We start from the raw sequence: 16173 nt of genomic DNA on the forward strand, positions 1-16173 counted from the left end.
CAAAAGAAAAGACCTCCAGTTGTCAATGGAAAGGAACTAAGTGCTTATTACCAGCTTTACTAAAAATACTTTCCATCTGAGCTGTGCCATGGCCTGCATGAGAAGGACTAATGTTCGCATTAGGAACCACCTGTAGGACCAAGTTCTCTCTCATTTGCAGGACAAAATGTATCCCCTCACTCCTGCGGCTCTGAAATAAACACAGCAGGAGAAAATACCTGTTCCCCAGATAGCTGGGCTGCAAAAAACCACATGAGCATCCACAAACTTTATCACAGTGAAAAGTGACTTAAAAGAAGCCTACCAAGAGTATGGTAGRTGTTCTGGCCACAAAATCTCCTCCTAGTCTCAACTGTGGTAGAGCTCAACACTCAGCAGCTTGCAGAGCACTGCCCTGGAACAAGCAGCTTCCTCAAAGTCAGTTAAAGGGGCTGGTTTAACAGCTTTAGTGTCTTCATGCACACAATGAAAGGTCTTACCTTCTTTTTGCCCTTTTTAGCAACATACCTTCTCCAGGAGAACCTCCAGCAGAATCTTCAATACGGATCCTGGATTTAGAAAATATAATAATGCCCAACTTTCTCCTGCCACAGATAACTCATTTAGCTCGACCTCTTATGGCAGGCAACAGGTTAACAGGAATGCTGAGGCTGTGGAGAAGCTATCCCTGGGATACATTCCCCATGTTACTTCATCCAGCCTCCTGGCCGGGAGAATGCTCTGTGCTTTATCAAGCCCATCGGTTCTGTGTTCCCCCGGAGGCACAAGGCTGCCTTCCCACAGAGTTTATCTGCATGCAAAACTCACAAGGGCAGGTGCCCGCTGGAACAACACAGGTGCTCGCCAGGATGGTACCTGCTAAAGCACCAAGCTGGCTGCAACTGGCTTCTAAGTGCTAATATTGCCCTTACGGACATTTGGCTGTTGCAGTTACTAACATTATTCCCAGCATTTTCAGAGCCACAAACAACCTCACTTATCACCCCACAGCAGAGTCTTGCCTGTCAGCTACCAGCACCAAGTATTTCTCCTGTACAATAGTCTGAAGTGACACCAGTTCCTCTCAGGACACTCAGATAAGGTTGCCAAACRCAGAGACGGGGTATCGGTTACAGATGCCTCCAGGAAGCAACCACCACTTCCCTATGCTCGGAGGAAACGGGGCTCCCTGGTCCACAGCCACCACCAGGAAGGTGTCCCTGGCTCTCACTGCTGGAACAGTACAAGGATTCTGTGTTAGAAATGCTAAGAAATGCAGGAGCGACAGGGCAGTGACAGAGCAGTGCCACAAGGTGTCTTAAAAGAGTCTAATGGGACATAATAGCAGTAGCAGCTAATAGGGAAAAAAAAAGGAATCTCTCTTCTGAGATGCTCTGCAATTTTGGATTCCTGACTTACTGAGGTGCTCTCAGAAGTCGTCTACTATCAAGATAGAAAGTCATAGAAGGGAATCAAGACAGTGGTGAAAAAATAGAGGTAATGGAGCACTAGCAAGGAGAAATGAATTTCCGAAGAGCTTTTTTTTTTTTTTTCCCCTCAATAAAACCTAGCCTGGAACTTCAAACTGCCATGTCTCCTCCTAGCCTTGGCTTGCCAGCAATCTCTTTCTCACATAAATAAGGCAACAGTTGCAGGAACAAGGGAGGAAGAGGAAAAGGGAGACAAAGAGGAGATGGGCAGAGAAAAGATGCTGCAGTTCTCTGCACAGGATACACTGGAACGATATGATCCTTTTTTCCAACCATCTCAAGTAGCCCAACCCAAAACAAAGCAGTAGAAAGTACAATGTCAGGACAACATCTGATGAAGGGAGATGGCTGGGGCACAGGAAGAGAAAAAAAAATGGATTAGGAGTGGTCAAACCAAGTGCTTGAGACCAGTCAACAGCTCTGGRCTCAGGCAGCTCCTCTAATTCTCTGGTTAGCAAGATGTTTTCCAGGTTCCCAGGCTTGATATGCATGTGAGAAGCCAACGGCAAGTCTTGGGCCTTGTGGGCCCAAGAAGAATGCGAGCGCATGTGCAGGCTTGGAAGAAGGAGGTAGCCAAAGGGCACGTAGGGGCATCAAATGGTCTGATAGTGTTGTCGCAATCTTGCCTGCAGAAATTCGTGGGTCAGGTTGTGCCGAGTGATTATCCCAACAATCTTAAAGAGGAAGGAAAGAGGAAAAGAGATACAAATCAGTATCACAGACGCACCACTAAGACACTCATGGTAAAGCTGTTCTTTCCAACRAGAGCAACAAATAAAGAAAACACCACACGCAAGCAGGAACCTGCAAAAAGTTCTTAACCAAAACAGTTAAAAAGAGCTCAAGTTCCAATCTCACCAAAACAAGGCCACCTCTCCCACAGCTTGATAGCAGGCAATGCACACTGCTTTAACTWCACCTAAATGGACAGCTTAATGGCTGGTGTTCTGTTTGGACACAGCACTATTTATCTAAGAAATCATTTTTTCTTCTATAAAGCCTTTTGCTAGAGAATGTAAAGATGCAATTAAACCCTTTGGAAAAAAATAATTTGAAATGATTGAACTGTGTTTTATGGCTTCACTATAGACTTATCTATCTGGTTTGCCATTTGACAGAACTGCAGACATTTCACATCAGATACAGAAGCTTTAAAGAGCAAAATAGAGATGCTAGGAACTCGTTAAGTGCTGACCACACACTGGCCATCATTAGCTGGCAGGTCACCAAAGAGCCCCATTTCAGACTGCTGGGCGAACTCTCAAACAGCATTTCAGTGGATGAAACACTTCAGTGATTTTACGTCGTGGAAGAGCTAAAAACTAGGCTGCTCTCTAGTATTCAGTACTGCAGGAGCATCTTGTATTAAATTTGGAACCAGTCAACAGCTCTCATTTTCAGTAAAGGCTCTGTGAGATTGTTATTAGGAACCCTAACAGGTCAAAAAAAAAAGCAAAAAAAAAACCCACACACCACCAAACAAGCACTCATATTGTCTCACAGGATGCATCAGTTATGGCTATTATCATCAAAATTTCTTTTGCTGCTCAGGCTTAAAGGAAACATGAGTTGTCATTGTATTTATAGGAAGTTACTGACACCTGCTGACTATCCTGAGCACTGTAGAAGGCAAAGAGATGACTAAAGTGAATCAAGCACAAACAATTTGAGAATTATTTTTTATTTTACAGCTCCTACAAGTAAGGACAGAATGCAAGTTCCTGTCCAACAGAAAAACCTCCTGCTCCAACACACAGAAAATCCTGCACATGGCCTTGGAGAAAGCTGTCAAATATGAAGCTAAATTAGTGGTCCCTAATGGGTTCAAGGCCTCTCAATGGTTATAAGGTAGAAAGAGCCTCCATTTGCTGTCAACCAGAGCAGAAGAAAGACAGCAAGTCCTGCTCATTTTGGGAGGAAGGAGGATTCAACATAATGAATGGTTAATGAAGTCACAGTAATAACAATGACATTTCAGGGTCTCAAGAACACATGCTGATTCCATTAAAACTTGCTAAATGCTAAAATYGATTTTAACTTTCCCAAAGGGCAGATCATTACAAAAACATAGCTGCTTCCTTGCTCAATCCAAACAACAAGGAAATAAGGACTCACCTCTCCCACTGCATTCACAACTGGCAAATGTCTGAGTCCCATTGTCCTGAAGAGGTTGAAGACTTGTGACACATGAGTGTTTGGAGAGACAGCAAATGGTGACGGGTTCATGTATGGTGTGACATCCTATGTAAGAATAAGAACGGTATCATTTATAGCATCATTTATAAGATGCGTTTTCAGTACTTCAGTAACCTTCCTACCAAAAAGAGAAAGACAACCCTGCACTGACAGAGCTAACAGCACACAGTGGGTAGCTCCACAGAGATACCATCAGTCTACAAGTCCCATCTCACTCAAGGAAAAGTGTAATTTTAAGGAAGCTAAACTAGACAGTCAGAGTCCTACTCCAAAACCAAAGTAGTCATGTGGGACATCATCTCACAGCAGGTATGGCAAGTGATTTCCAGGCTGGGTTCATGGGGGAATACACAAACATTTAAAGGTTTGAGACAGTCTTAAACATGTTTCAGGAAACACTACCACACTGCGGAACATCTCTTACCACTATCATACACAAACATTTAAAGGTTTGAGACAGTCTTAAACATGTTTCAGGAAACACTACCACACCGCGGAACATCTCTTACCACTATCATGCGAGGGTTCAGCAACGTGAGGTCCAGGTCATGGATATCTGGATAGCGAGGATAATCCTCTAACATCTCTGCGTGGGACAGACGAGGCTGACTCGCACTCTGAAATTAAAACAAATCCTACTGAACGGATCTGTCATCTTTGCAAACACTGCAGTGGGCTGCAAGCAGCACAGCAAACAAGTCCTCCTACTCCTCTCGCTCATCCTCATCTCCTCCTCCACGCCCACACACACACACAGCTTCTGGACAGGCACTTGCAGCAGCTCATCTTCTAGTCCAGTGCAAGCTCAAAACAACATGAGGCGTTTAGCTGAGAGAGTGATGGATTTGTTGTCCAATTCTTGTCAGATCTATACTGAACACAACGGGAGCAACAGTCTTCCAGAAAATGGGCCTCAAGCATAAATCCTCATACTGGCGTCAGTGCTACAGACACTCTCCCGGTAAGAACAAATCAGGAAGACTCACCGACTGGCTCTCGGAGTAACAAACTCCCCTGACAAGGAGAGTRACGAGCTGCGAGCGCAAGATCATGCCATGGAAGGTCAAAGGTCTGAAACGTTCCTCCATGGTCCACTCTTCACTGGGTGACTGGTCAGGGTACAGGTTGGGATAGGGGGTATATCTGTGATAAATTTAACATCACATTATAAATTGCACGAACTTGAGGAGAGACCCCAAAAGAACAAACTCAATAGTTGTATTAGTATTACGGCAGCAGATCATTAGCTTCTTTTCTCTAGAGGCTTTGCAGGCCCTTCAAACTTTGACAGACAAGACAATACCAGTTTCTATATAATAGGGCATTTCCCCAGGCATTGCATCCTCTCTAAGAAATAGTTCTGGATGGGCATTTGTACAAAAGCTAACAAGTTGAACATCATCAGCCTTGGACTCAGTCACAGGTGTCTCAAGTACCAGCTCYGGCTTTTGAGCCCTTTCTTGCAAAAAAATGGGGATGCTAGTACTGCTTCCTTTGACCTACAGGATAACAGAAGCTCTATGAAGCATCATGAGAAACATTATTTCCATTTATTTGTCCCTTCCAAGACACTACCTTCTCTCCAGCATCTGCTGCAAGAGATCCTCCTTTTCCGGTGGCTCCTCTGTTGTTATGTGGTCGTCACACATGTTACGCAAYTCGCTTGAAGGGTAAGATTTCATGGACTGACTCCTCTTGCGCTGCTCTCCTGCTCGGGTAAGGATGCTAGATTTCTGGACACAACRAGCAATTTTCAGTACTCACTGAGCAGTGTAACTACTATTAACGGAGACTTAATTATTTGATTTGTTTTATACCACCAAATAAGGTGTTTCTCAGTCACTGCTATTACAGGTACTTTTAAGAAGAAACAGGACTGTACTCTCATTGGATAGATAAGCTGGAGTTTAGAAAGTCCAATACCTTTTTTGCTAGAACATGACTATGTCACCAGTGCATTCTTTTTCCATTCCCCTGACCTTCATCCAATTTTTAAGTTTCCCAAAAGATTAAATCATTTTCCCTATCCTACAAAGAGAAATATTAAGCCACCTATTACGACCTCAAAAGGCAAATTCAGTACTTCAGTGCCGAATTCAATCCTTTTTCCACCACTGCCCTTGGGAGGTTACTTAGGGCCCTATTAAACTTTTGCTTCTGAGAGTATAGTCCATGTATCTGCCTTTCCATGTGAATGAAAGACCAGAAAGAAACACAATCCTCATATTTTGCATTGCAGCATCTCAATCCTGCACTGCCAAAAGCCTAGATAATACGGGAATGTGCCTTCTACCTGCCCAAAGCTCTTTACCCTTCAAATTATTGAACAAGCAGCTTCCTACCTTGAATTTGATGTTGTTGCTTATCAGCTGATTTCCCTTCATGAACTCCCGCTCATTGCCACGGTTCTCAGTCACTACAGGGAAGGCATGATGGACAGTGGTACGAAGGATGCTCACAAGGGACTGGATCCGGGTATGGGGGTACACATAGGTCAGGTTGGGTTCCATGATGTCACTGGCTCGCAGCCTGCAGAAACAGAGGAAAACACAACTGCAGGATGCATCACGTCACTGGCAGAAGGTTGGTGACAGAACAGCAAGGAAACAAACTAGTCCCTAAAAAAGAGACCCTCAAGCAATCTGCTGTGGTTTACTTCTGCCAGGTCCTTGAACTGGTGTTCACATCATTTCTGCTCTTCCAGTCCTAGCACTTGTTTTTTTAATATAATAACGTATCAATGCATTGCAGACAATGACAAAGGTTCCAGTTAGAACAACGTAACTATTGAGAAAGTAAGGCAGGAGGGAAGACCATGAAAACAGGCAAGGAGCAAAGATCAGCGCAACAGCATTTTCACCAAGTTCTTGCTGAACCCCAAAGATCTGCTCCTTAGATGGTCACTTCCTCGGAAAGGGCTCTAGGATACCTTTCCTGCTGCTGGCATCATGCATTGCATCCAACTCCTCTCACAGAAGTTTGTGCAGTCAAGTTCAGAGAGGTAAAAGCATCGTCTTTCCTACTACTTCATTACTTTCTGAGGACAAACCTAGGACAAACTAACCCACAGCCTGCCAAGAAGAGAAAACTTACTTATCCATTTCCACCTCCGTTTCCCACTCCAGAAGGGGCACTCCTCGCAGGTTCACATGGATGTCATAAATGCCTTTGTTGAAAAAGTCTCCTGTCCATTTGGCTACCTGCAAAGCAAACAGAAGATCACCTGAACTGTTGCTCCACATGCAAGATTCCTTATCTTGCTGCTTTGGAGGGGAAGAGGGTCAGGACTAGCCAGCTTTCAAGCAGACAGCAAGAAGCCTGAGCTAAGACCCTGYGCTCACCATGAGGGTGATCATTATTGGGAGTCCATAGGTGATCTCATTGGTGGATTCGATCAGGATGACTGTCAAGCTGATTGTCATGCGGACCACTCCTCCCAGGAAGGCTGCTGCCCCAATCAGTGCAAAGGTTCCTGAGTAGATGTGATCCAAGCCAATATAGCTAAGGTGAAACACAGAGCCCCAAGATTAGAATAACCTAACTGGGAGCTCAGTGTGCATCTGCAGCGCCATCATAAACACACACACACACACAGGGCACCTTTTGAGGAGGTTGGCGACCAGGCGTCCGAAGGCAGCCCCACAAAGCAGTGATGGCACAAAAAGACCACTGGGTACAGAGATCCCGTAGGTCCAACAGGAGAGTAAGAAATAGAGAAGGAAGAACAAGGAGAGTGTGACTGGGCTGAAAGTACCTGCAGCAYAAGAAGAATCATGTCAAAAGCAGTAAAGGTCTGTTGGTCAAAGACTACCAACTTGGTCCATCCACCCCTCAGCTCATAGCAGGCTGTTATCACATAACATCTACCTAATCTCACAGTACAAACACAAAAACACTAAAAGAAAGCATAAAGAGAGGAAGAATAGGTCTTACTTCCCAGATAGGGCCTTCATCTAGTGTAYTGTCCGACTCCCAAAGCCATGAAGGCTTGAAGATGTTCTAGTCTTATGATTCTTAGGACAGCATGGTTTCAAGCAAGAGTAAGCTCTGAAGCCTAAGCATGGTATGGGTACTGTCATGTAGCTACTCACCATCCTGGTGGAAGAGCTGCAGAATAGCTGACTCCTGTGGGTTGAAGAAGAGCGTTGCCATATCATTGTAGGTTTCATTTGGGCAGAAAAAAGTTTTGATGCTTGAATTCACATCCTCTGACATACTCTAATGTAGAACACAAAGAGCAAAATTTTATCTCAGTGCCTACTAGTTTTCCCTCAGTACAGAATGGGAGAAACTCTTCTGTGCAGGGTTTTCAGCACACACCGAGGGAAGTTTAATTCAAAACATGAATAGAAAATAGAGGGCCTGCTGCACAGATGGACTCCCCAGTTCACAGCTTGAGCTACCTTGCCAAAATAGGAAGCACAAAGGGCAGCTTTCATCATCACCCTGAGCTCCCAACTGTGTATGAAGTCTTTCATTGAAGTTCTGGGTATGTGTTCTATTTTGGTATGTTGTCAAAAGTTCATTTTATGCCAGTATCTCTCTGGAGGATGATTAATACTACAAGGACACATACTTTTCACGTAAGAGCTCTTACCTGCAAGCTCAGAGTACCATTGCCACTATGACTGGTGGAAGACATCTGCCGGCATTCCCCCAGAACCATGGAAGCTACAAAGACCACAACTGTAGTAGTCAGTGCCACTAGCAGGCTCTCCAAGACTCTGTAAGCACACAGCAGAAGAAATGCACTGAATTCAGACTTAGACATTTCACACTGTTACAGTTGTGAAAAGATGACAGGAAGAAGTAGCTTAAACAGCCAACAGAATTTGCTTGGCATGTAAAACAAGAGACGCTATTAAGCGGAGGGTCCTGGCAACTCGATTGGCAGGACCCGCGTTGCTTCTACTCKTTATTGCTTGCTCCACAGAGGAGCTATTTCTAACCAGAGCGCAAACAGTAGTCACATATAAAAAGCCATAGGGAAGGGTTCTGTGATGAAGCTATTCACACAGATGGAAATCATGTTCTCTGGATGCTTACAAGGTTAACGTCTACCCTGTCTAGACAGCATGAAGATCACAGTATGTAGTCTCTATCTCTTTTCTTTCCCAGTAGACAAAACACACATTTTTTTCCCATCGCCTCAAGGCTTCTTGTTTAGAAAGTTTTGTCTATAGCAGACAAAAAAACTACTTTCCAAAATTACATACAATCCTCTCTCTAAATGACACCAAYAGAACTCAACTGTGTATTTAATTAAAAAAATGATAATAGGATCACCTATTTCTTCCATTTATGTTTGTCCATGGCATAGAAAAAAAGTGCATGGAGATAAAGCTCTGCTTTGTTGAGCAATAGCTGTTGCTATAAAGAGCTCCCCCCACAGTCCCTACAAGTGGATCCCAGCTCTCTTTACACTACCTGAGTAACTACAGAAATGGAGAAGGACTTTTAACATTTGCTTTCTGGTACTTCTGTTCAAACTCCATGAATGCTTAATTCTGTGATTTCAATAGGAATAGATCCCTCGGACTCCTCTCACTGGGCTTTCTAGATCCATACTTTTGCTTTGGGACACGGAACAAAGATCAGAAATGCATCCACAAACTCAAGGGAGCTCAAATACCTGACCAGCTTTGGCTTGGGATGCACATTCCGCATACGGTACTTTGCAAGTCTCTTGTTCAAGCAATTGAAGGTGGCTCCAAGAAGACCTCCTACAATCCCCATCAGAATGAAGAAACCCAAGTCCACAGCTGTCCARAGGTGGCATTTTTTATCAGACTCAGAGCACTAAGGGCACAAAAGCATAAARAGGCCTCAGAATAGTTGCTGCAATTCCTTACCAATACTTCTGTCTCTACAGCAGACTTTGATCAGCAGTGACCAAAAACTCCTGTTTTATGCTCTAAACATTGCAGCTAAGTATCAACTATCTTCATTTAAATACAAATATGTATCTAGAAAACCAAGAAGCACCAAACCAAAGAGACCAGAGGAGAAAACTTACCATCATTAAAATTTACCTTAAATTCCCCAAAGTTCAGCAGCCCAGGGAGCTGGAAAGACCCCCAACTCCCAAACTGAATCCCAGAGCGGAAGAAATTCAAAGTGAAGGTGGCAGCCATGGAACAGAAGAGCTGAGGAAATAAGAAGTGGCAAGAAATGAACRCTTCCAGATATAAGATTGAAACAGTCAGCTCCTGAGACTTGCAGCTGGAAAAGGGAACCTCACAGCTTTCTGGAGCTTTATGAAAATGGTCCTACTGCGGTTTAATACATATTTCCTGATGCCAAAAAAAAAAAAAAGATCAGAACTAGAATGGTCCACTGTAACATGTGACCCTGCCTGCTGAACAACAATTCAGGAATATTACATAGTTACTCTTGCACTGAAAGCTGGTSATTTGCCACCGATGCCAAACTGCAATTGGAAAGGGAAAGAATTAAGGGACTGGGACATCTCTTGAATGTGGTGAGACTGCGYGAGTTGGGCCTGTTCAGCTTGGAGAAGGCTGAGAGGGGATCTTATTAACATGTATAAATACATGAAGGGAGAATGCAGGGAGGAGGGGACCAAGCTTTTCTCAGTGGTGGCCAGCRATAGGACAAGGGGCAATGGGYACTAGGTGAAACACAGGAGGTTCCATCYCCAGGTGAGGAGGAACTTCTTTACGGTGAGGGTGACAGAGCCCTGGCACAGGCTGCCCAGGGAGGTCGTGGAGTCTCCCTCTATGGAGGTCTTCAAAACCCACCTGGATGCCACCCGGTGCCACATGCTCTAGGTGTGCCTGCTTGAGCAGGAAGGTTGGACTAGATGATCTCTAGAGGTCCCTTCCAACCTTTAAGATTCTGTGATTCTGTGAAACTAATCACAAAGCACTAGCGCAGCTTAAGAGTTAGAATTGAAGTCTCTATTGACTCTGACAGTTGTGGGACATTTGACATAAGGAATAGAAAAAGCACCATAAAATCCAGTATCTTTTCAGAACACTATCAAGCCAGCAAAGCAGGCACTGGAAGCAGAGAAATCACCATCAGTGATTACTCACCACTTTCCATGTAAGCCCCTGGTTCCAGAAAGAGGAGCCTTCTTCCAAGCTGAAAAGAGTGCCTCCAATTGGGGCCCCAAAGGCAGCTGCAACCCCTGCAGCAGCTCCAGCAGACACAAAGTCCCTTTTGTCTCTAAAAAGGAGGAGAAACTAATGTCAATCTATCAAAGTAAAGCTCTGGAGGTGCTTAGATTTTGCAAAACGAGTAATCGTTCCCATTTAATGACCCAGGGATACATGAGTGGCAGCTGGGAGWGGTGCTGGCCATGGCAGGCAACACCATTTACTGAGCAGTCATTGCAGCATTGTTCTCTTCTTCCAGAGCACCAACACAGAACAAAGCATTGAAATATTATGTGACTGCTCAGTACAGGAGAATAACTCCAACCCTTCCACCATCACTTGAATGAGCAACATACTGAAGGGAAGGGCAAAAGTTTGTTCAGAATCAGGTAGACTAATCTTCTCTGGAGTCCTTGTCCTAAGGAGTGCACAAACTAGTTTGAGCCCTACAGTGAAACCACTAACACTTCAGACTGAAGGTTTTAAACAGGGAGGATTTTGGGGGACAGTACAAGAGAATAAAATAAATAAGAAGACCAGGGATCCATTAAGGGCAGCATCGAAGACTCAGGTTACATGCCCTRAAACTACTTTGCTGAAGCATGAGACTGCAGGCAGGAACACTAGAGAAACTAGAAAACCAACTGCCTTCCTCACAGGAAAGTCTACTCTTTCATTTTCCTTTCCCTTCCTGCTGTATTTCTTGGGTACAGTACCTGTCACTGCGGAAATAGGGAAAGTTAAGCTGGATCTTCCTCAAAGAGATGCTCTGAAACTGCAAACAGAGTAAAGGTATCAGGAAAACAAACCATCAACAACAACAACAAAAAAAAAGATGACAACTCTTGTCTACCAAAGCACCCCCCTTTTCCCATATTCCTGGGATCAAATAAACGCAAGATAAAGCTCTTGAGACAAGAGACATTCCAGCCCAACACCATATTTCAGTCAGGAGACAGAGAAGGGAAACAAGGCTTCTCCACCTCACCAAGCCTATAGCCCCAAGCCAGCACTAACCTGTGGTAAACCAGCACCCACGACAGCACCACTGTGGATCATTGGACCCTCCTTCCCCACAAAGAGACCTGGAAAAACACRGTTGATGAGGCAGCACATTTTAGCCCTCTCTTGCTCCCCTCTCCCAGTCTCAATCTAGAGATTCGCTCACCACTCGTAAGCCATGACAGGGGCCCTAACTTTGAACAAGCATAACTTTGAACAGCCTCCTTAAGAGTGCTCTAGATAATATATYCTGGAGGTCACACCTTAGGCCTCCTGCTCGGACACTTCTGACTAGCTCATCTAGAAATGTGCTCATTCCCCAGACAGACAGAAGGGTCGGGACTATTTTCCACTCAGTATGTGCATTCAGGGGTCGTGACTAGGTTCCAGTCGATCAAAGTCACTTCACTAGAAAGGCAGGAGAAGCCTTCTGTGCCCTACGGACAGCACAGCCAGAACTTCCCAGTGTTAACAACTCCCTATCCCAGCAAGATCAAGTCACCATGGCCCTTCTTACCTCCTGCGACACTGAAGAGCACTCCCATAGCCTTGCACACCACTGTCCGGAGACGCACAACCCCTGGAACCTTTACTCCATTCAAGTAGCACTTAATCTCAGGGATTCCTGATCCAGCTGCCACAGGCTGCAGAGAGAAAACACTGACACTAAGTTGCATCAACATCACAGTTGCCTGGCAATCCTTTGCCAGCAAGCACAGCAAGGCACCAAGAGACAATGCCTAGCTAAGCATAATACAATTTACTAGTACTGGAAAATTTGCTTGAGAATTTGGGGCAGAGTGCACTTCAGGCAAGCAAGCAAACCTCACAGGTCAGCTCTGTGAGACAGCGAAGTGCGGCTGTTTAAGCAGAAGCAGTGGACCTCATTCTTACCTGGATCAGGACCAGAAGACTAGCAAGAAAGACAAAGGTCAGGTTGAACCCCAGCAGCTCCAGCAGCGACAGGGCGAGACACCCTTTCTCAGTGCATTCCTCCACCGCTGCAGGAAGGGTCAAGGAACACAACAGAGCTCCCCGGCGCCAACACACAAGCACCCGCTACTGTTTAGAGATCCCAGTGACCTCAGGAGCTAAGTCTGCATTTCTTGCCAGGGCACCTGACACGACCCATCCAAAAGCCAGGTTTTGTTTTCAGAGCTCCCAAGTGAATTACAAGCAAGGGAAAGACCCTGTGCCACATGCTCTAGGTGTCCCTGCTTGAACAGGGGGGTAGGACTAGATGATCTCCAGAGGTCCCTTCCAACCTCAACCATTCTGTGATTCTGTGTGAATGCATTCATCACTTTCAAGGACCAGCCTTTTCTAGTTGACACTAGAGCCATCATAATTTGTGCATTCTTAAGTAAAGAACTTAATTAACCTACAAGCTAATTGACAGCAGAAATCTCTAAAAGGGTCACCTTGCCCAAGCAAAAGTATGGTATTAGAAAGGAAGAGATCACTGGAGTCCAACAAGCAGTTACATAYTCCAAAAAAGATACAGTTTTGTACTATCTGGAACTTGAGCTGGGTAAAGAGTCGTACAAAGAAATCCACAAAGAGGCCTACCTGTGAAAAGACAAAAAATCTATCATCAGAAACTACTACATACAAGTAAGAAAGACCAGTGTCCAGCAAGTCTTATTAAATGTAGACATATGCAGGAGGACAGATAATGAAGAAAGGAAAAGAAGTGGTGTCAAGGTAAAGACAAATTGGAAGCTCAGGTTTGCTGCTTTCCCTTGCTTTCACTGGGACAGACCCCTCTCATCATTATTGCCAAAGTGATGCACTTCAGACTGCTAGCTGGGTGGTGCTTCTAACAACTACAACATACTTCAAATTACAGAAGAAAACTCGTCTTCACCTAGAAGTATACAGTGAGCAGAGATAATTTTTAAACATTTAGTACATCCAGAGAAGACAGTACTTAAAAAAATTAAGTTATGGATTAGCTGTGAATGAACATCCTACTTTATTAAAAGCGCTCACTTTAGACAAGTTTCCCTGTATGCAGAATTAAAGTATATGCTAGAAAACTTTGCAAAGAGTATACGGTAAGAGCTGAAAGACAACATTTCCTGGCAAGTAATCTAGCAAAGCTGCGCTGCAATTGCTTAGAAAACAAGCACACCTATACAAAGACCCCCCACTTCATGAACATCATTTTTTCCTCCTCTTTACTCTTTGACCATTTATTTTCAGTGATTCCTGCTTGGTGTCCTAGAACTTCCTTATTCAAACAGCATGATCCTTACCAGTCCCGTGCAGACTCCAATGGCAAAAACCATCACCCACTTCACTGCTTCATATCTCCGGGCTTTCTGCTTAGGGAGAGGAAAGCAAGACCAAAACAAAGTAAAAAACAGAAGTCAAATCAAAACAATACTGAATTTTCACTCTACGGTAATTACAGCTAGAACGATAAGCCAACAGGAGATGGTATCAGCAGTGAATTGAAACCAGGGAACTGAAAGCAGTAACAATCTCACTTTAAATCTGAGATTCAGAAGTGATGCTGGGAGTTGCAATCTTCAAAACTATTTTTATCCTTTGTATAGAAAAATAACAAACAAAATTTCTTTCATAGAGGAAAAAAAACCCAACTAACACCACCACCACCTTCATCTGGTGAAGAATATTTCTACAGTTTTACCTCTCAAGTTAGAGAAAGAGGCAAAGAGATCTTACCTTATTATCCATGCTCTCCAAAACTTCCAGGTATGGGTCATTAATGCAACGATCATAATCCAAGCTCTGGAAGAAAAGTAAAACGTAAAACAGGGTGAATCAGCTGTGACAGGCTGGTCAAAAAAAAAAATCTAAGGAGAGAAGATCTTCTCAAAGATTACAGCAGTAATTACTGTCACCACAGCAGGTAAGTAAACATGGAAAAAACTTCTGGGAACAACTTCACTTACATATTCTAGTAGAGCCAAACCTTGCAAACTAGAAAATGAAAGAACAAACGAAATTCCCTTACCCAAGCTGAGAAAAAAAACAAGTAAATAGAAGCGTATGAGTGACTAAATACAACTTTTGAGTCATCATGTATAGATTCAGACTTTTCATTTTTAAATACTCCCAGCTCAACAGTGCAGGATATAGCGTGACATCTTTGTATCTGCAACACAAGTACTAGACAGCAACTTCTCCCCAGGCAAACAATGCAGCACATCCACTTGTAACCACATCACAATCTGGTGATCAAAGCAACAGAGAGGTGTCTGTTTGCACTCACAAAGTACCAGCAGCTTCTGCCTGCATTAGCTTCACTTTTCCAAGCAAGCAGTGAGGCTARGCTGGCAGCACCCACAGTAACAGCAACTACTCAAAGCAGCCCCTGGCTACCACACAGATGTACAAAAGACAAGACGCTTCTGTAAGAATMAGTACGTGATAGATGGGAAGATCTACTTTAGCCAGAAAATACAGGCAGTGGTAAGGTGACCATGACCAAGTGGTAAGGCAACCATGACCAAGGAGCAATGGATTTCTACAGTCAYGAGGAAATGAAGTTCTTACGTGAGAATTACAGGCTCTTGTAAAGAGGACAACGCAGCAGACTGAGGAAATGAACCTTCTCAACACGACTCTGACTTGTGCACCAGACTCTCAAGCTCTACTCGGAGCTTTCACCTACAACTGCCAAGCTGAACGAGGAGCAGTTCCTTCCAAGCTGAGCACCAGCTCCCAATGCACCTTCAGCTACAATGGTGACATTTTAGCATCTGCCCTATTGCAGACTCAGGCAGATCGACGCCTAACCACAACAACTCCCACATCAATTTAACAAGCTTAACATGTTTAATTTCCCACCTCATAGTCTTTGCGTGGAAGGATCTCATCCTCTTCTTCATGAGTTTCTCCTAGGATGGTCTTAAAAAACAAAGAGAAAAAAAATAACATGGGAATGGAAAAAAATACGAGAAGAACGAATGCACATACAGATGCTTGCCAACAGAATTAGGGAAGGCCTATCTCATTCTTGCTGACAGAACCGGAACAGAGGTTTATAGTTTAAGTGTTTTGCGCTGCACATACACTTGCGCACACTACATCACACCAGCACCGGGGCTCCCCACACAGCAGCGAGGCCAACACCAAACCCAGGGGTGCSGGAACCTTTCCTGGGGGAGGAAAAGCTCCAGCAAAGCCGCAAAGGAGAGGGCAGCGGGCAGGCGCCCTGCTCGAGGGCTCCGGTCCGCCCAAGGCCGCCGCGCTCCGGCAGGGCAGCGGCGCGGGCGCCGGGCAGCGGCACTCGGGCCCACGGCGCGCCCGCGCCCAGGCGGGTCCGTACCAGCTCCTCGGGGGTGCGGCTCTCCCGCTCGCCGCAGCAGCGCGGGCAGCAGCCGCAGAGCGCCGAGCCGCACCCCGCCATCTTC

The 16173-nt window shown here is 44.7% G+C and overlaps 1 protein-coding gene across 2 annotated transcripts; it reads right to left on the reverse strand.

Annotated features, from left to right (window-relative positions):
* Positions 1 to 272: 272 nt before the first annotated feature.
* Positions 273 to 16169, reverse strand: CLCN6 (chloride voltage-gated channel 6). 2 transcript variants are annotated; one of them, XM_026053710.1, is made up of 23 exons: positions 16089 to 16169; positions 15608 to 15667; positions 14480 to 14545; positions 14047 to 14112; positions 13291 to 13357; positions 12683 to 12789; positions 12306 to 12432; positions 11804 to 11871; positions 11503 to 11561; positions 10724 to 10856; positions 9698 to 9811; positions 9298 to 9464; positions 8263 to 8389; positions 7757 to 7883; positions 7266 to 7419; positions 7007 to 7166; positions 6759 to 6865; positions 6008 to 6194; positions 5241 to 5398; positions 4652 to 4808; positions 4175 to 4282; positions 3585 to 3710; positions 273 to 2143 (listed from the first exon to the last, which is right to left on the reverse strand). In XM_026053710.1, exons 1-23 carry the CDS (start codon positions 16167 to 16169, stop codon positions 2063 to 2065), a joined length of 2607 nt encoding a protein of 868 aa, XP_025909495.1. In that variant the 3' UTR covers positions 273 to 2062. The 2 variants fall into 2 exon arrangements, with proteins under 2 accessions (XP_025909495.1, XP_025909493.1); XM_026053708.1 differs by having other exon boundaries at positions 14047 to 14115.
* Positions 16170 to 16173: the final 4 nt, after the last annotated feature.

The sequence above is a fragment of the Nothoprocta perdicaria genome, unplaced genomic scaffold (genome assembly GCF_003342845.1).
Source record: "Nothoprocta perdicaria isolate Ctin4 unplaced genomic scaffold, notPer1 scaffold_117, whole genome shotgun sequence".
NCBI classification, from domain to species: Eukaryota; Metazoa; Chordata; class Aves; order Tinamiformes; family Tinamidae; genus Nothoprocta; species Nothoprocta perdicaria.